The sequence below is a fragment of the Dermochelys coriacea genome, chromosome 1 (assembly GCF_009764565.3).
Source record: "Dermochelys coriacea isolate rDerCor1 chromosome 1, rDerCor1.pri.v4, whole genome shotgun sequence".
In the NCBI taxonomy this organism is placed as follows: domain Eukaryota; kingdom Metazoa; phylum Chordata; order Testudines; family Dermochelyidae; genus Dermochelys; species Dermochelys coriacea.
In genome coordinates this window covers 75,785,603-75,806,871 of record NC_050068.2, presented here as the reverse complement: position 1 = coordinate 75,806,871, position 21,269 = coordinate 75,785,603, and the positions used below count along the sequence as shown (strand labels likewise).

Sequence of the window (21,269 nt, the reverse complement as noted above, 5' to 3'; positions counted from 1 at the left end):
GGGCACTGCATGGGTCAGTGACTGGGCTGGGATCCGACAGAGGGCTCCAAGCATCCATGAGCAAAAACTGAGCTAAAGGGCCCTCCCTTTATACTTCTGTCCTGACCCTCTGTTTTCATATGGGAGGAAGGGCAAGTTTGGTCCAGAGGGAGGCTACTTTGCCTTACTACAGTCTTAAATAGCCCAAATCTGTTGACCTTCAGGGATGTTTCAAGGTTTACCTGTTTGTTTGTTTGTTTGTTTGTTTGACTGATTGATTTAGCCATTTGAAAATGGACAGGAAATGTAAGAGTGGAGAATTGTTGGAAGGATGTTGATGGGGGGGAGACAATCACAGAAAATGTGGAAATGGCAGAGGTGCTTAATGATTTCTTTTTTCAGTTTCAGTTTTCACCAAGGAGGTTGGTGGTGATTGGACATCTAACATAGTGAATGCCAGTGAAAATGAGGTAGGATCAGAGGATAAAATAGGGAAAGAATAAGATAAAAATTATTTACGCAAATTAGATGTCCTCAAGTCACCAAGGCCTGATGAAATGCATCTTAGAATACTCAAGGAGCTGACTGGGGAGATATCTGAGCCATTAGTAATTATCTCTGAAAAGTCACAGAAGATGTGAGAGATTCCAGAAGACTGGAAAAGGACAAATATTGTGCCCATCTATAAAAGGGAAATAAGGACAACCTGGGGAATTACAGACCAGTTAGCTTAACCTCTGTACCCAGAAAGATAATATAGCAAATAATTAAGCAATCAATTTGCAAACATCTAGAAGATAATAAGGTGATAAGTAACAGTCAGCATGGATTTGTCAAGAAGAAATGATGTCAAACCAACCTGATATCTTTCTTTGAGAGGGTAACAAGCCTTGTGGATGGGGGGACATGGCAAATGTGATATTTCTTGACTTTAGAAAGACATCTGGGGTCATAGTGGATCACAAACTAAATATAAGTCAACAGTGTAACACTGTTGCAAAAAAAAAAGCGAACATAATTCTGGGATGTGTTAGCAGGAGTGCCGTAAGCAAGACATGAGAAGTAATTCTTCTGCTCTACTCCACCTCTCATTAGGCCTCAACTGAAGTATTGTGTTCAGTTCTGGATGCCACATTTTAGGAAAGATGTGGACAAATTAGAGAGAGTCCAGAGAAGAGCAACCAAAATTATTAAAGGTCTAGAAAACATGACCTATGCGGGAAGATTGAAAACATTGTGTTTGTTTAGTCTGGAAAAGAGAAGACTGAGAGGGGACAGGATAACAGTTTTCAAGTACATAAAAAGTTGTTACAAGGAGGAGGGAGAAAAAAATGTTCTTCTTAACCTCTGAGGATAGAACAAGAATCAATGGGTTTAAATTGCAGCAAGGGAGTTTTAGGTTGGACATCAGGAAAATCTTCCTAGCTGTCAAGGTGTTTAAGCACTGGAATAAATTGTCAAAGACTATGGAATCTCCATCTGTAGCATTGTGATCTTACATATAAAGCATGCCTAGTAAGGTATCAGGGGAAAGGTTATGATCTGCTGAAAGTCTTTTCTGTATTCATATATGTGTATCATTAACACATATGAAGTTTTGAGAATTGTGTTCTATGGTAGTCACTAAAGCATGTAAATTGGGGAATCAGCCAGATGTTATCTCCCCAGAGGCAACAGCAAGGAAAGTAACCAATGCCCGGGCAGGGTATCAATCAACCCATCAACAACCATTGTCCAGCAAGGGACCTACAATGCAATAGCTCACCTGCATCAGTCCACATCAGGGGAATTGCTCAGCTCTGCTTGGAGAGACTCAGTAATGCTCACCTGACTCTGAAGGTGAGGGTGGGGGTGCAAAGCCAAGAGGGAAGACAGGACATGATAAAAGGGAGACATTTGCCATGCTGTCTCTCTCTTCTACCTCCATCTAAAGACACCACCACCACCAACAACTGACTGAAGCACTGATCAAAGGGGAGAGCCTGGCTGAAGAGCATCAGCCTGTGGTGAGAAGCATCTAAGTTTGTAAGGACATTGAAAGTGTTAAGATCACCTTAGAATGTGTTTTGCTTTTATTTCATTTGATCAAATCTGACTTATTATGCTTTGACTTATAATCATTTAAAATGTATCTTTATAGCTAATAAATCTGCTTGTTTATTCTTCCTGAAGTAATGTGTTTGGTTTGAAGTATGTCAGAGGCTTCCCTTTGGATAACAAGCCTGGTACATATCAATTTCTTTGTTAAATTCATGAATTCATATAAGCTTGCAGTGTCCAGTGGGCATAACTGGACACTGCAAGATGGAGATTCCTATGGTTGTGTCTGGGACTGGAGATATTTGCTAGTGTCATTCACTTGCAAGTAGCTGGGAGCAGCTTACATGCTAGAGGCTGTGCGTGAACAGCGCGGGAGTGGGGGTTCTCACAGCAGAGCAGGGTAAGGCTGGCTTCCAGAGTCAAGGATTGGAGTGGCCTAGCAGATCACCGGTCTAGATAACACCGAGGGGAATGTCATACCATCATTGGAGATTTTAAAGATCAGATTAGACAAACACCTGTCAGGTATGGTCTAGATAATACTTAATCTTGCCATGAGTGCAGGGGACTGGACTAGATGACCTCTTGAGGTCCTTTCCAGTCCTATGATTCTATGATTGAAGCCTGGTTTGCTGGTGATGGATTATACTGAATTGCATTACTAAGTTTTAATGTATAATTTGTCACGTTATGCCAATGGTTTCTAGAGCATATGAATAGTATTTTTTACAAATTTTAATAAATTTTGAAGGAGTCAAGTTGGAATCCAGGAACATAAAATTTCATTCTTTGACTTGTTAAATATATTTAACCTCTAACCAAAATGCTGTACCTCAGGTACAGGATCTACTTCATACTTTCAGGAAGCTGTTCCATATTCCTTAACTTAAATGAATCTGTGGCCATTTTATTGTAGTCTTTGCAAACCAAATCCTACCAAAAGATTTTAAGTTACATTGGGCACCTACCAAATTTAAATACCTAGAGGAAAAGTACCAAAATTACCTGAAAGACACACCAGGAAAAGTGTCAGGGTCTCCTATTTTCATTATGGGTCTATGTTTATTTAACTAAAAAGAAAATACTGTCAAGTCTCTTTTTCAAGCCTTCCATGTATAATTGAAATCAGTAATTATAAATCCCTTGGGTCAAGCAATCAAACAATTATTGTGGAGGGAAAAAATGCAAGAAGCCAAGGAATAGCTTTGGTAAGTTACACTTGTCGAGTAAAATAAAAGGGGTCTTCATGCTTCCTAGCTGGAAATTGTGACAGTGCATCATGTGATATGAACTTGTTCTAGCCCAGAAAAGGCATTAACATGATGGATCAAGAAATCATTTCTCCAGTTAAATTGAGTTCTTTAATTTAGTTATCAGTTATTATCTTTTTTCATAAAAGGAATCGTGTTCCATTAACATAAACAGTGTATTGCATTACTAACATGGCTGTCAGCATTTTTGCCTTGTGCACTGTGTGATGTTGAATAAGTCACTTGACCTCTTTGGGCTCAATCCTTCCAGTTGCTCTGCATGCTCAGCCGCCTTTGACTCACAGGAGGCACATAGTATCTCACAGCATCAAGTTCTTTGTTTCTCCCCCCCATTTTGTGAAATAGGGATAATGGTTATATCCTCAAATGTTTAAAACTCCAATTAACATTGTAGACAGCTTTCAGTACATAAGGAATGAAAGATTGAGCCTTAATAACTCCAGTTCTTCAAGCAAACATTGGCATAACTTTTAGACTACTCATGTGAACAAAGTTATACATGTACTTAAGTATATTAAGTAAAAGCTGTATATAATGTTTGCCTGATTTTGAAAGTTGCTGTACTGTATGTGTGCAAAATGTTAGTCTGATGGTTTGTTGACTTTTACTTTTGATAATGACCAGTCCTTGCCGAAATATTATTTTCTTCTTAAGTGTATTATATTATTTAAAATAATTGTAGTGCTTGGTTATAAAGAAAAAGTCATTAAATTATCTTCTCTGTGAATATCCTGTGTGGATAGACACTAGCATCATGAGATACTGTGAAAATGTACCATGTTCACTGATGTATAAATAAATAGAGTTCTAAAAAAAATTGCAAGGTGGAATTACAAGGTTACCCGCAGAGCATCAAGTTCTATACAGAATTGATAAGGGTATGGCTTAAATAAAGGGAGCTGTCCATCTAGTAGTGCTAGGAAGATGGGTAGGAAATTAAACTGCCAAACAACAACCCTTCTATAATAGTGAAGTGTGTTTAATATTGCTGTGAGCAAGCAATGTCTGCAGCAAAATTAATTAAAATCTAGTATGTAATACATGTCCTTAAAACACAACTTGCTTAGGGCAGAAAACATGAAGAAAATATATACAAATATAAGCTATAATATCTGTATTGCGTATTTTTTTTCACCAACAAGCATCTGTAATTGAATAATTTAAATAAATTTTGTAAGAAATTATTTTTATAATTGAATCATCACACATTATTTTATTATCTAAAATAAGTAGTTTTCATTACAAAGTAAATGAAAGTTTAATTCAAATTATATGTATTATGCCAATGCATTAGTAAAGTATTGCTGTAATTTACAGTTTTTTTCTCTAGAATACTAATTACTCAGTCTTCAAATCAGTAGATTGCTTGCAATTTTTAATGTATGTGTTTTACTCTACTACTTATGGAAAAAAAATATATTTAGTGGGAAAACGTGGCTCTTAAATGCATCATAACATTTAACTTGTTATAAGATAATACTTGTCACAAAGAAAATACCAGAAATATATTAAACTTAGAATTGATTGGTTTGATTTTATTTAAATGGAACTCTTGGATGTGTTATATGTGGAAATAATCTGCATGTTACTTGTGTAGTGTTAAATAATAATTTGTGTTATCTTTATAAATGAGTATTTGTTAGCATTTCTGTGAAAGGTATAGGGGCATGGTAACTTTTGAGAATATTGCAAGACAATCTCCAAAAGTAAGAATTCACTGCACAGCAGAATGGTTAAATGGAATAAAAAGTTACACTCACCTTCCTATAATCTAAAGCAGCATGTATTTGCTCTAATCCTACATCTGCTGTCTCTGCAATTGATATGAAAACATAGTCTGGCCAACAGCACTTCCTTAGATACATCCTTTACTCCATTTACCTGTGGCTTTATTGTCTTTATTTTACAGACAACTGCCTGTAAGCAACATTCTGGCTTTTTTATAGCTGGCAATCTATCTCTAAATAAAAATAAGACATTGCCATAATAATTTGTCTCTCTAGAATCATTGTGAATCCTTCCAAGGATGGTGAAAAATGTTCTTGCCAAATTGTGCATTTATCTAATTTGTATAGTATGTCAATCCCAATGTTCAAAAAGGTTTGTGTTTAAACTAACCTAATCTTACAGTGACTGTTGTGTTGGACCAATAGGAATCACAGAAATTCAATTAGTTCATGTCCTTTCATGCAGTTTTGCTGTAGTTCAATGGTTCATTGAAACTATAAGTGGACTAGATTTAATCTCTGAGGTAATAGAATGCTGATCTAAGGAAAACAAACTTCCCCTATTATACCTAGGCTAAATTTATTATGTGAGCCAAATTATAGAATTAAGGGTCAGATGCCAATATCTGGGGGAAACTCAGAGTCAATATCTATTTGCACAGTAATAAGGCCTCATTTTTCAAGCAACAGGAGAACTCTGAACTCTGTTTTTTTTTCTTTCTAAGGCCAAGAACCTGCATCCAACCCATTAACTTCTTATGTTACATGGTGTAGCACACAATGGCTTTAGTGGGTCTCTGCTTAGACTTAGGACTTGACGCTAGTAGATAAACAAAATTACTTTGTAAAAAGCTCCTAGGGCCATGAATACACTCCAATCAAACCACTTCTAATTCAGTTATCCAGTTAAAACTAATGTGATTTACAATCCTCTTACAGTTCAAGTTGAGCAGTGTGCAGAATGCTATCTTTAGCATCATTTTCTGGAGTATTGGCCCTTTCTTGACCTTACAACTACGCTTTTCTTCATTTTCAGTAATGTTGAAACATTTTAGATGTGAGTGGAGATAGATATAGGGCCTGCTGAATCCTATAGGATTTGTCTTTCGATTCAGTTGGCACATAAAATTTGCCAAACTAGATCAGACCCAAGATTTCACACTCTGGGATCTAGGTGTCCAGTACTGGTAGCCACGGACAAGCCGGGTGTCAGAACTGGGGTCAGAATCTGTGGAGAGGATCATAGTCAGAGTTAGGAAGCAGGCCAAATGTTGAAGATGGATTGAAGTCAGTTCAAAGCTCTGGGGGTCAGGAGTTGGGTTCAGGGCTGGAACTGGTCAGGATGGGGCATGGACAAGGCTAAAGGGGGCTGGAAGAAGGCCCAGGCAAGCTTGGGGTAGGAACAGGAACGAGACCAAGAGCAGACTGGAAGCCTAGGGAGTCTGTCACACTGTGAGGTAGCAGGAGGGCTCATGGCCAGGTAGTGCTGTTGCACAGACTAACTTGCAGCTCTGGCAGGGTCAGTAAAATACTTGTGCGTGGAGGTCATCTGACGCAGTTCCTGCCCATGGATAGGCTGCAGCATGTCTGAAGGCTGAGGCTTTGCAGGCTCTGCTGACAGGATCAGTCCCTGCAGCTGAGCTGCTGCTGCATGCCTGAGTGATGAGTCATTTCAGGCTCTGTGGGAGGGGTGAAGCATGTCAGCTGAGCAAACAACCTTGGTCTGGCTATGAGTTTGCCTAACACAAGTTCCATCTAGTTCAGTATCCTGTCTCTGACAAAAGTCAGTAGAGGAGAAGGATAATACCCATCCGTTATATGAAGAGGTTCAGGGATACCAAAACTAGTGATGATCCTGATATATTTTTTTTAAAATCTGTAATCTGTTTGTAAACTCTTTAATAGTAAATGTAATATACACATGTATAATGAAGGAGAAAAATATATGGTCCAAATTTAACTCTGGCTAAATTAGCAAGAACAACTTTGGATTTCAAAGGGAGTTTCACCTCTTATGTCAGGAGTTAATTTGGTCCTTTGAATGTATCCTTCTTCCTGCAGCATTACTGTATTTTATAACTAATTCTTTAGAATGCTTTGTACAATGAAATCCCCCTGGAAAGTAAGTAGAAATGTTATTTAAATGAATCTTGTATAGTTACAAATGCTGTGCTAAGGAATGGGGGCTCTAGTTAACTTTGAGGTTTACTAATATCAAACCAGCATTCAACTGATAAATTAGAAAAAAAGTTTAGGAATTTAATGTGAATGTATTTAGGTTACAATGGGAAACAAATATTGCATATCTTAATGATATACAGTAACTTATTCTTCTAATTTGCCTTCTGTATTCACTAGAATAAGACAAAGATACAGCCATGTCTTATTGATTATAGAAAATATGAGAACCTGTTTTATCCTGTAATCATAGAATTATATAAATGTAGAGCTGGAAGGGACCTTGAATGTCTATACTAATGTTTCCCTTGGAACTAGGAAGAGTAGATTGTCTTAAGAAAGATACTTGACTACAAAAGGCCATGAACTGGTGAATTGAAATGCCCTGCACAAAATAGTATCCTAGTGTTTCTTGAATAGTTTAGATAAAGGGCACTGTGTTCCTTTCAATTTTCTTCAAGTCGTGCATTCTTTTACACTGCCAATGCCACCAAGCATGCACATCTGTGCATACACGGGATGGAGAATGCTGATTTTCCCCCCCCCACTGATGGCGAACGAATAAATAGCCTTTTAAAAAAGTGAGTGATTAATTTAATTCTTTCCTCCAAAAATACAGCTGAGTGTCCACCCATCTGTGTGAGAGATTAACCATACCAATTTTCTTTTAATTAATTAATTAATTAGGATTTTTACATTAATAAACAGGATGCCTATCCAAAATATCAAGATGCCTCTGACACCACTTACAAGAATAGAAAAAAAAACAGCAGCTTAACTCTGACTGACAAAAACATTAATCCCCCTATAAAACCTAAAACACAGAAATCCCTTCCTTTCCACACATATCTAACATCCAACAAAACCCATCATCTGCAACAGCTCACAAGAACAGGATGACCAGGGAGGGGAATTTGGTCCAGAACTGAGGCACCTTTGAACTGCATACATACTGCCACCATCATCTTTTTTTAATACATGAGGTATCCAGCTGATCACAGCTGCAATGTGGTGGCATATAAGGAGAAGCAATCTCTCATGTAGAAAGGTCCCAAGACATCTATAGCACTATAGGTTAAATCTAACTCTTTAAAATTGAAGAAACCTGGCAGTTTTTCAAAGAGACATTATTAAGGGCACAAGAGCAAACTATCCCACTCTTTGGAAAGATAGGAAGTATGGCAAGAGGCAACCGTAGCTTAACCAGGAGATCTTCAATGATCTAAAATTCAAAAAAGAGTCCTACAAAAAGTGGAAACTCAGTCAAACTACAAAGGATCAATATAAACAAATAACACAAGTATGTAGCGACAAAATTAGAAAAGCCAAGGCACAACACGAGATCAAACTAGTTAGGGACATAAAAGGAAACAAGAAAACACTCTACAATACATTAGAAGTAAGAGGAAGACCAAGGATAGAGTATACCCATTACTCAATGACAAGGGAAGACAATAACAGAAAATATGGAAATGGCAAAGCTGCTTAATGTCTTCTTTGTTTCGGTTTTCACCAAAAAGGTTGATGGCAATGTGACATCTAATATAGTGACTGCCAGTGAAAATGGGGTAGGATTAGAGTCTAAACTAGGGAAAAAACAAGTAAAAAATTACTTACATAAGTTAGATGTCTTCAAATCACCAGAGCCTGTTGAAATGCATCCTAGAATATGCAAGGAGCTGACTGGGGAGATATCTGAGCCATTAGTAATTATCTTTGAAAAGTCACAGAAGATGGGAGAGATTCCAGAAGACTGGAAAAGGACAAATATTGTGCCCATCTATAAAAGGGAAATAAGGACAACCTGGGGAATTACAGACCAGTTAGCGTAACGTCTGTACCCAGAAAGATAATATAGCAAATAATTAAGCAATCAATTTGAAAACCCAGAAGATAATAAGGTGATAAATAACAGTCAGCATGGATTTGTCTAGAACAAATCATGCCAAACCAACCTGATAGCTTTCCTTGACAGGGTAACAAGCCTTGTGGAAAGGGAGGAAACGGTAGATGTGGTATATCTTGATTTTAGTAAGGTTTTTGATACTGTCTCCCATGACCTTCTCATAAAAGAACTAGGGAAATACAACCTAGCTGGAGCTACTATAAGGTGGGTGCATAACTGGTTGGAAAATCATTCCCAGAGAGTAGTTATCAGTGGTTTACAGTCATGCTGGAAGGGCATAACGAGTGGGGTTCTGCAGGGATCGGTTCTGGGTCTGGTTCTCTTCAATATTTTAATCAATGGTTTAGATAATGGCATAAAGCATACACATAAAGTTTGTGGACAATAGCAAGCTGAGAGGGGTTGCAAGTGCTTTAGAAGATGGATTTAAATTCAAAATGATCTTGACAAACTGGAAAAATGGTCTGAAGTAAATAGGATGAAATTCAATAAGGACAAATGCAAAGTACTCCACTTAGGAAAGAACAATCAGTTGCACACATACAAAATGACTGACTAGGAAGGAGTACTGCAGAAAGGGATCTGGGTGTCATAGTGGATCATAAGATAAATATGAGTCAACAGTGTAACACTGTTGCAAAAAAAAAAGCAAACATCATTCTGGGATGTATTAGCAGGAGTATTGTAAGCAAGACACGAGAAGTAATTCTTCTGCTCTACTCCGTGCTCATTAGGACTCAAGTGGAGTATTGTGTCCAGTTCTGTGTGCCATATTTCAGGAAAGATGTGGACAACTTGGATCAAGTCCAGAGAAGAGCAACAAACATGATTAAATATCTCGAAAACATGACTTGTGAGGGAAGATTGAAAAAACTGGGTTTGTTTAGTGTGGAGAAGAGAAGACTAAGAGGGGACATGATAACAGTTTTCAAGTACATAAAAGGTTACGAGGAGAAGGAAGAAAAATTGTTCTTCTTAACCTCTAAGGATAGGACAATAAGCAGTGGGCTTACATTGGAGCACGGGCGGTTAGGTTGGACATTAGGAAAAACTTCCTAACTGTCACAGTGGTTAAGCACTGGAATAAATTGCCTAGGGAGGTGATGGAATCTCCATCATTGGGGATTTTTAAGAGCAGGTTGGACAAACACCTGTCAGGGATGATCTAGATAATACTTAGTCCTGCCTTGAGTGCAGGGAACTTGACTTGATGACCTCTCGAGGTCCCTTCCAGTTCTATGATTTTATGAAAATCAATCCAGAAACAAACGGACAGTCAGTGCAGATCATGGATCATCTATTGCCATTCTGCACTGACTGAAGTTTCTGGATTGATGTAAAGTATAGCCTTACGTAAAGCACTTTTTCTCATGGCCATAAGTTGACAAAGGCATTGATTATGGTAACAAAGACAAGGAGTACTTGTGGCCCCTTAGAGACTAACAAATTTATTTGATCATAAGCTTTCGTGAGCTACAGCTCACTTCTCATGAAAGCTTATGCTCAAATAAATTTGTTAGTCTCTAAGGGGCCACAAGTACTCCTTTTCTTTTTGCAAATACAGACTAACACGGCTGCTACTCTGAAACCGGTAACAAAGACAGCATTCAAAAGAAACAATTACAATTTCTTGGTAATAAAACCATCCCAGGACACTGATGCTATAATACTAGCCAACCGCTGTTGGGGATCTAACACACTCCATAGAATGTGCTCCTGAGTCATGAATAGTGGTAAAAAATCTGAGGTCTTATATGGACAAGATAGCAGATTTTCTATTTGTTTAACAGTCTTGAATGGGAGCTGAAGGAAAGGACCAATTGAGTACAGTTTGAAAAAGTAGTTTCCTAATATGACAAAACATAAATTCAAAGCAGGAGTTTATGTTGAAATTACTACAGGAAATGACATACAGTGGATAACGTTGGGGAAAGGAGTAATTATGGCTGGACAACATTTTCTGTTTAATTTGAAAATCAGAGACTTACTAGAAGACCTGTATTACCTCTCAATTACATCAGCAGCTCACCAGAACAGAATGTCTTGAAAAAATTATAATATAACTGTTTATGTTATAGTGAAACTGAAGGGTTTCAAACATTAAGGGTCAAGAGCTGCAGTTGTTGCACACCCAAAGGTAAGGGGATTTATTCTATTTCTGATCTTGCAATTAACTCCACACAAGTGGACCCTATGGAGGTAGGTGGGGCTCCACAAGAGTTCCCCTCCCCTATTCCCTCAGAGGCAGTTATGGGATCATGGCCTAAAAGGGTAAGAATTTGAGCAGAAAATATATTAAAACCAATGACAGTTGTTCAGAGAACAGGGCTATCAAAGGAAAGAAGGGACTAGGGAATATTTATTCCGTAGTCATCAAGCCTTGTATAACAAGGTAATACAAATTATAACAATATTCATTATAAGGATGCATCCTACAGACTGACATTTTTATTTCTGCATAATCAATACACATACAATTTGACACAAATAGAACTATAATTTAGCATAGTAATTATAATCCATTAAATTTTCTATTGATTGTTTCCCATACATTTTTTATTAATTTTAATTAATGTAATACAAAATGAGATTCTGAGCCTTAGTTAATTTGTTTTGACCAGACTGGAGCTGTTGGTCAGGTGGCATATTGCATTTTGTAAAGCTGGTGGGGAAATAAAACAAATCAGTAACTAAAAATGAATAGCCCTGTTAAGAAATTTTGATTGAGTGCTCGGATCTTCTCATTTTCAGTATCAAATTGTCAAAGAATGCAGATCATTCTTTTGGGTTAAAAGTTTGTATTTCCTGAGCTTCTTTACTGCTTTTCCTCTTTGACCATCTTGAAGCATTTGACATCGGAGTACACTTAGATCAAAATTTTAAAAAGCAACTAGGATCCTAATTGTCATTTTAAAAAGTGATTTTGTCATTTAGAGTTAGTTTTACAAAAATACTTCAAGACCTAGAGGGATATTGAAAAGTTTCTAAGCAGTGCCTAACACCTGTTGAAGGTAACACTTTACACAATAAAGCCAGATTTGTGCACAAAAGGCAAATTGAGGCCCACTTTTAAAAGAATCAGAGCCCTCCAATCACATCTGCAATTTGGAAGCAGCAACCCCCTGTTTCAAGTTAGCCACATATAACTTTTTTGCTCTTATCCTAGGATTTTTAAGCATGGAGATGAAATCACTGCATTTAGTTTTTAAGAAGAGCTATCAAACTTCAGCATACCCATATCCCCAGGTATCTAAATCCATTTGTCTGTTTCCTTGATAGGTTCACCTTGAAGCCACATACTAGTTCATACTCTGCCATAAAAAAAAATGCTGCAAAATGGCCATATTAGTTATGCAAATTAATATATCATCTGTGAACAGGATCAATTTGTGTGCACTAAAGCCTATTTTAATCCCACTAATGCCCCTTATGGCTATCGTAATTGTCTTAGTTGTTAGCGTGAATGGGCAGGATGAGGGGTAGGGGAGATAGAAGTCATTCTATCTTTTTTCAGAGAAGCAGCCGTGTTAGTCTGTATTCGCAAAAAGAAAAGGAGTACTTGTGGCACCTTAGAGATGAACAAATTTATTTGAGCGTAAGCTTTCATGAGCTACAGCTCACTTCATCGGATGCATTCAGTGGAAAATACAGTGGGGAGATTTATATACATAGAGAACATGAAACAATGGGTGTTACCATACACAGTGTAACCAGAGTGATCACTTAAGGTGAGCTATTACGTGCAGGAGAGCAAGGGGGGGAGGAGGGGTAGAACTTTTGTAGTGATTATCAAGGTGGGACATTCCCAGCAGTTGACAAGAACATCTGAGAAATGGTGTGTGGGGGGGAAACATGGGGAGGTAGTTTTACTTTGTGTAATGACACATCCACTCCCAGTCTCTATTCAAGCCTAAGTTAATTGTATCCAGTTTGCAAATTAATTCCAATTCAGGAGTCTCTCGTTGGAGTCTGTTTTTGAAGCTTTTTTTTTGAAGGATAGCCACTCTCAGGTCTGTAATCGAGTGACCAGAGAGATAGAAGTGTTCTCCGACTGGTTTTTGAATGTTATAATTCTTGACGTCTGATTTGTGTCCATTCATTCTTTGATGTAGAGACTGTCCAGTTTGGCCAATGTACATGGCAGAGGGGCATTGCTGGCACATGATGGCATATATCACATTGGTAGATGCTCAGGTGAACGAGCCTCTGATAGTGTGGCTGATGTGATTAGGCCCTATGATGGTGTCCCCTGAATAGATATGTGGACAGAGTTGGCAACAGGCTTTGTTGCGAGGATAGGTTCCTGGGTTAGTGGTTCTGTTGTGTGGTGTGTGGTTGCTGGTGAGTATTTGCTTCAGATTGGGGGGCTGTCTGTAAGCAAGGACTGGCCTGTCTCCCAAGATCTGTGAGAGTGATGGGTCATCCTTCAGGATAGGTTGTAGATCCTTGATGATGCGCTGGAGAGGTTTTAGTTGGGGGCTGAAGGTGATGGGTAGTTCTGTTATTTTCTTTGTTGGGCCTGTCCTGTAGTAGATGACTTCTGCGTGCTCTTCTGGCTCTGTCAATCTGGTTCTTCACTTCAGCAGGGTATTGGGTATTGTAGTTGTAAGAATGCTTGATAGAGATTTTGTAGGTGTTTGTCTCTGATGGGTTGGAGCAAATGTGATTGCATCTATCTTGTGTTCCACCTAGAGAATATGAGGAGGGTGTGGGCCATGCACCCATGTGGGAGTGTTCCACTGTTGAACAGAACAAGGATAACTCCCCTGATCAGCAATTGACTCCTTATTCTGTCCATGTTTCATTAGTGAGTGAAGGAAATTAATGAACTGGTGGAGAACAGCTTCTCGGGGTCATGAGCAGGGGTGTTATGTTATGGGATTTCTTGTTCAGCTGCTTTGGTGTTTGCATTATTTGGTGTTTGGAAATATTCATGTGAGCAAAATTTCATTCTCTAGAATACTTGTTTAAAGGAAGCTTTACATGCATATGTGTCCATATGCCAATACTTATGTGAACGTATATTTCCATGAGCATTCATACCGTACGTGTTCATGTTGGTCTCTTGATAACTGTTTTCATGTATAGAAGTCATCCAGTTAAGGAGCACAAACAATGCAATATTCCTTAGGTGATCATTCACAAAATGCAATTATGAATAGCAGCTGCTTGAAGCAATAGTTACACCAAGTTATTCATGATCAAGCTTTAGCTGAAATATGTTCATATAAATCCTTTGTTGAATACATTTGAGTTTTATATATATATATAAGCCTATTGATGTGTAGTTTTAATAGAAGATGGCTATGTTGATCAAAGAAATTGTTGGCTCTAAATGGTTTGTTCCAAGTATTTTTGGTATAATGCCTTGAATTTCAGTGACTGCTTTCTCGTTGTGTGATGTCATGACAGTTGGAAATAGCCGAGGTGTTCAAGCAGATAGTTTTCTAATTTAATTGTGAGAGGTCTGGTGTCAGCTCATTCTAGGCGGAGGATCCTGCACCCGGGAATGCACCTCCCTACCTCCGTCTGCTAGAACTCATGTTTCCAAGCCTTAAATATTTTACACATGAAGGAAGAATTGTTTGAATTTGGGGTAATGATCAAAGGTTTCAGTCTTTAGATGTTAGTCCTATTTTGGAATTTGTTTTATACTTTTGCATATTTTTAGAAATTTTGATGGGTACATTTTAACTAATTCTAGTGAGGAACAATTGTTTACTTCCCTGTTATATCAAGCCCTTATTGTATTAAAAGAGAGGAAGCAGAGAAGGTCCGAAATTTATATTCCATGCTATGGCTAATGCATTTTGTTTTTGTTTTTTATATCAAAAGATAAAGTGTTGGGTTTTCCTTTAAATATCTAGTGCTGTTTTATTTAAGATGCCAAGAAGGTTTTTTTTTTTCAGAATTGTTCAATAGTTGGTGATAGAATTAAGACTTGTCGATTTTTTTCCCTTATTATGACAGTGAACAAAAAATTTGGATGTGGAAAAACATAGAGGTTATTTAATAGTGAAACTATATTACTTTAAACAGCAAGATCAATATGCACTTTAATCTTTGCCTTATATTTTAAATGTTTTGATCAGTACAGTAAAAGTAAAATCAAAGTGCTATTTTCTTAGCATGTTTTTTTCAGAAATTATCTTAAGTACTGTACTTTTGCATGTATTAATTTCCATAGTTTCTTATTTATTTCTTCCCTAATGACCTCTAATTTGTCATCTTTATAATGTAGGTAATGTTTTGTAGTGGTACTCTCATTAGAATGATGCAACATTACATGTTTTCTACTTATTGGTGTTTGAGATGTATAACTAAATTTAGAAGATAAAGCATGAACTGTGAAATAACAACTAAAAATGGAATATAATTACTGAATTTCTGACCTTTGGGTTAATGTCAAGTGTTGTATCAGTTTTAATATCTGATATTTTTTATCTCAAAAACTTTATGATCTAAAAAATCCATGCTTGTATATTATAACTTAAGTTAAATTTACCCTGAAGTCCTCATATATCAAGTCTTCTTAATTATAGTTGTGAACAAACATTCACAAATTTGGAAATTTGGACCCCATTCCTGCAAATACTCATGTATTATGAATAGTCCCATTGAAGCCAGTGAATCAAGGCCTTTACAGTCATATAATAATCTAGGGTCTCAGTCCTGTACCACTGAAGCCAGTGGGAGCTTTGACATAGATTTCAGCATGAGGTGATCAGAGCCTAGATGATATAGAGATGTTTAATCCAATATATCAAAAATCTTTTCTAGGTTTCCACTTCTTTCAATCCTTTGTCAGGCCCAATCTTACTTTACTTCGCTTATCTAATTGAATCAATAATATTTTTATGGGCTATGTCGCTGTATCTAAGTGATGAAACACTGGAATCCTTGAGACACACACCCATGGAGACCAGCTTCCCTTGTCTTTGGCAATTTCATAAATTGTGGCGTTTAAGTCACCACCATGAGCATTGCATAAGGGAGGCTATGCCATGCATATTTCAAATCCTTGTCACTAATATTACTCTGTACTCTATCATCTTTTGTTACTTATATGTGTAAACCTTCTGCCATGTGGAATCAGCAGTAACCAGGGGTGGGTTCAATATCTAGGGGTTCCTTTTCAACAATACAATACGAGCTCGAGCCCACCCAGTAACCTTGGAAAATTGCACACTGACCTGGGTGCCTCTCTGAGGCAATACTTCCCCTCACACAAGCAGAGTGTCTGAGTGTAGGAAGTTACCCAATATTGAATAGGGAAAATGCTGTAAGCAGGATTCATAAACATAATACCGTGAACAGGACACCCACCCCAGAGTGCATGTTCCAGTGTCTTCTGCTTCATTTGCTTGAGTTCTACAACCAAAATTTCCTTTACTGTGCCCCTCTCTGCTCTCTCACCACACCCCACTCAGAGTCGTTGTCCTGGGTCAATGAGGACCCAGGGTTCAGAGGTGCATGTGTGTAAGTTCACCTCCCACCTGGGACAGGGAGAAGGCACCTTGATTGCTCCACCTCTGAGCACTTGCTCTGGCTGGCTGGCTGCCCTGCCAGCCGCTGTTCTGCACACAGTCACCTTCTACCATCTGCTTCTATACTGCGACTCTGTAGGTCAGTCATTTGAGGGTTCCCCCCAACTCTTAATGATTTTCAGTTTTCAGTGATTGTCAGCTACTAGTGGAGGAACTTAAGCAGACTGGGCAGAAATGCTCTCCTGGCAACAAGTGATTTCAGCTTTAGTGATCATTTAACAAAACAAAAGACTCCTAATAGAGCATTACTTAGTTCTGTCTTTTAAACAGTGGGGAAGGAGCAGATTAAACCATGCCTGGGGCTCTGAGATAGAGCCTACCTCCTAGCATGGACACCTGTCTCTACTCCCATCTTATTTTCACTGGATCTAGCATTCGATCCCCTGGCTTAGCTAGTTCCTTTCAGTTGAGAGTGACCCCTCAGTCAGGCCAGACTAAGCAAAGTTCTGCTCCCCTTTGCTCATACAGTAAAGATAACAACATTGATAATATTTCACAACACCTGCATTCAGTAATAAAGTGATTTGTAACCCAGGAGCAGCCAAAGTTGATCACTTTGGGCAACACAGCTCTATCTGCTGGGTACCTAGGCAGAGTAGGAGTGTTTATGTAAATACAGTCTGCTCCTGAAGTCTTTCTCCACTCTCAGAGGAGAGCTCATTCAGACCCTGCTTATATATGTTTAGAAAAATATTATTGTTATTGTTATTAATTATTATTATTATATTATTTTATTTTGAAAATCAAATTTTAATAATGCAAGATGTTTTAAAGGTTAAGACTGCCTATAACTTAGAAGGTTTTCTTGAAGACTTAATAGTTCCATGGCATTGGTTTCAGGTTTTGAGAACTGAGCAGTTAAAATGAAAGTGAAAACAGTTAAAATATTACCTTCCATAAGTCCTCCATACCATCCCCTCTTCTGTCCTCCCTGCAGCCTGGCCTAAAAACTACCTGAGGTCATTTTAGGTCTCACTGGCATGGCCCACTCAACACACTTTTTTTGTATGTGTGGGTTTTTTTAAGCCTGAAAATTACATTTGGCCAACTTGTGGTTTTATAAGAGCCTGAAAGACTCTAATCCAAACTGCAAGCATTTGATTTGCCTGATAGATATATTTTAAGACTAGGAACAATTTAAAAAATTCCCATTGTGTGATTTGCTTCACAAATTTCTGCAACCATCTGGATCTGCACTACCTACAAATTGGCTATTGATGCCCAATGAAGAGTTAACTCTGATTCCCATATGCCACCAAGGCAGGCTTAAACAATAATAAATGTTGGTGTTAAGGTTGTCATCTGACCATCATACAGCAGGTTAGCATTTATTTATTACTGGCTTGTTTGCTAAAATCCCATTTGGCAAGTGTTTTCTTATGTAGACACACATACAGGAAATAATATGTATCTTAATCTCTTTTTCAGGTTGCTTGGAATTGAAGGAGGACACCATTGAAAACCTTCTGGCAGCTGCCTGCCTCCTTCAACTCCCACAAGTAGTAGAGGTTTGCTGCCATTTTCTAATGAAGCTTTTACATCCATCCAACTGTTTGGGAATACGAGCATTTGCTGATGCACAGGGGTGCATAGATCTTATGAAGGTGGCTCACAGCTACACCATGGTAAGGCAATTTCAGTATATTTCAATTATACTAATGTGAATAATATATATTATTTTCAAAGTATCTCACTAGCATTTGAGATACAATTCTGCTGCCATTACTCTTACTGAACAGTCCTATGCTCCACAAGTGATCCTATTAAAGCCAGCGGGGACGCCTGTAGTGTGTGGTACTGAAATGGAATAAAGTCACAGAATGTCACCCTGAATGGTGAATGAATTAACTGATAAGACACTGTTCAGGATGTGCTGTAATTACAGTAGCATACTATTTCATGAGGTTCATGTTTCTTTAGTGAAAATGAATCTCAAGGCCTCAAAATATTTTTTATAAAGGTTTCTATTGTGCCTGCTTTTGGATATAGGGAAGCTTTATGCTTAATGATATTCTTCAGTGTATTTAAGAATTTTAGTAGGCAACATTTTTTCTACATTGATTCCAATTAATTTCTAATAATGTTAATGTGATATCAGCCTGTGGGTTGTAGTTGGTGTCATTTAAAGTTCTGTATGATATAAAATCTGTAATTATTTTTTTTAAATGATCATTTTAATCGTTAATGCACATGAGAGGGAAGAGGAAAGGCAAAATTAAATCTCTTCAATGTATTTTTTTTGCCTTTTCTCTTCTCTCTCTCATGTGCAGTAATGATTAAAATTATCATTTAAAAAAGAGCTACAGATTCTATATCATACAGTACTTTAAATGATACCCACTATAATCCACAGGCTGACATCACATTAACATTATTAGAAATTAATCAGACTCAATGTAGAAAAAATGTTGCCTGCCAAAATACCAAAACCTATCTGTAGAATCATTTAATTCTGCATGGTTTGCTGCAATTAAGGACATCTGGCTCATGAGATGAGGTTTACATGGAGACCAGATCACCTCTCACCTCTAGAGAGATGATGGTCCCTTCTGGTCTAGACTGAAATTATTAGTGAAATAATAGGAAAGTTTTTGATGCAGCTGCTTGGTTTCTCCAGCCAGTTCTTCGTTTTAAAAAGCATACTTCTTCTATTGCTTGATTATTAAGTACCATATAATAACACAGATGCTTTCAGACCACTAATGCTGATGTGATTATATGCATGTGAATATTAATATACCATTACAGAAGTTTCAAAATATGCATTGAAACTTCTGTGCCTTAGAATGTAAATTCCACAGGTCACTGGATTTGAATCTGAATCTGGCACTTAGTGCAGATATTGACCTTTGTAATAATCTACTGAACATATGAAAATGAAATTCATTTCATTTTTTTGGTCATTACACTTGTTTGATTTGGTTTGATTTTGGAGTTTCTTGTTATTGCAGAATTGATTGCTCATATCTGATATATGTAATTTACTTCAGTTTTTATTTTGAACCTGTTTCTGAGATATGAGTAGCTTATGCACAGCTTTTTGGAGACAGGGGGCCTGATCTTCAAGCTGTTAAGCAAACATTGAATTTCATGCAATGGGAAAATGGCCCTAGAGAGGACTGCAGGCCAGCAAGGAAAACCAGTTGTAACTAATAAGTTGGCTTTTATATTAAGTTACTTTGTCTAAGTGGTAAACTCTAGAAGTACATTTTGAAGGTCACATTTTCAAAACCAAGACCCAAGTTGCATGTGTAATTGTAATTGCATATGTAGCTACACTATGATGGCTGCCTTTGAAATCAGATAAATATGCAAATGTGCACATACAGGTATGTGTATTATTCTGTGTACATAAATGATCCTCTAACTAATGGAAAACTTGATCCTATACATGTCTGATTACTTGATAGATGAAATATAGAGTTACATTTATGCATCTTTTCAAAATCAGTTTTTTGCATAATAAGTAATTTGTAATCCTTTAGCTGTAGTGTTTTACATTACATTTTTATTTTGTAAAAGTTTAACATTTTTGGAGCGCCGAACAAACTAATAATGATTTGTTATGAATGTTTCTGACTTCAAGGCTATAAAAAGGATGAATGAATGCATACTTTCAAGATTCAAGTGTGTTTACTTTTCATGAAACCAAAAGGTAATTTGAGGCATGAAAAAATACGGAAACAGGTGAATTGAATTTCTCTAGCTAATTTTCTTAATTACAAGACCTAAATAATTTCTCATATGAGCTACAGAACTGTCAGAATATCAAGCATAATGGAAACAGTGGGGGAAAAATCAGGGACAAATTTGGAAAATACTGCAGACCTTCAAAGGCTTTTGTAGAGTTAAAGAACATGGTTTTTTAAAATTATTTTTTAAACTTTTTTTTTCAAACTTCAGAAACATTGTACTTGTGACTGGATATTTATCACTAAAATTATTATATTATACCAAGTGAATGAGTAGGAATCAGAACTGACTACATGGACACTTAGAGAATATAGAACTGGTAATCCAAAACACAATATATTTTATTAATGGGTCAAAAATATCAACCAGCCAAAGAATAATGACAGCAAATGAAATGATGCCAAAAATTGTCTTCAAGAGATAAAAGCATTCTTATACTGAGATAGTACCAAGAAATTCTCAGTCTCAGTATCTTATATCTGTTAAACATTATATTCTCCAAGTGATAACCCCCCGGTTGATCATTTCTGCTCTGGTGTTTTCCCTATAGTGACATGATATATTTTACTTTGTTTTAAAAATTATGGGATGCTGCACCTAAAGATTCAGAAAGTCATTAGTAATTTAGTTCTCAGTCACTGAATGTTCAATTTTCATTATAATATAACTTTTATTATAATGGGGGGGAATGTCAATAAACTCTAGCTTGTCAGTTTGTTTTATAAGCTCCATTCTCCCCTACTGGAGAACAGCTCAATAGGGGAAAGGAACTCTGTGAGTTGACAGTCATTTCATTTTTCCCATTCTTGTCACAAAGATGGCAGTCACTGTCATGAGGAAGATGGAATTTCAACTCTTCTTCGACCATGAATTCTGGAGGAGCTACAGGAGCTGGGGTGCATTGGCATAGATGGTCTTGTAGCATCTT

At 37.3% G+C, this 21,269-nt stretch overlaps 1 protein-coding gene across 1 annotated transcript in view; it reads left to right on the top strand.

Annotated features, from left to right (window-relative positions):
- The window catches only part of KLHL1 (kelch like family member 1), a 447,831-nt gene that overhangs the window by 161,172 nt on the left and 265,390 nt on the right, over window positions 1-21,269 (top strand). The window contains exon 4 of the mRNA XM_038387225.2: window positions 18,077-18,273. Coding sequence (XP_038243153.1) covers window positions 18,077-18,273 — 197 coding nt within the window. The remainder of the gene's footprint in view (window positions 1-18,076; window positions 18,274-21,269) is intronic.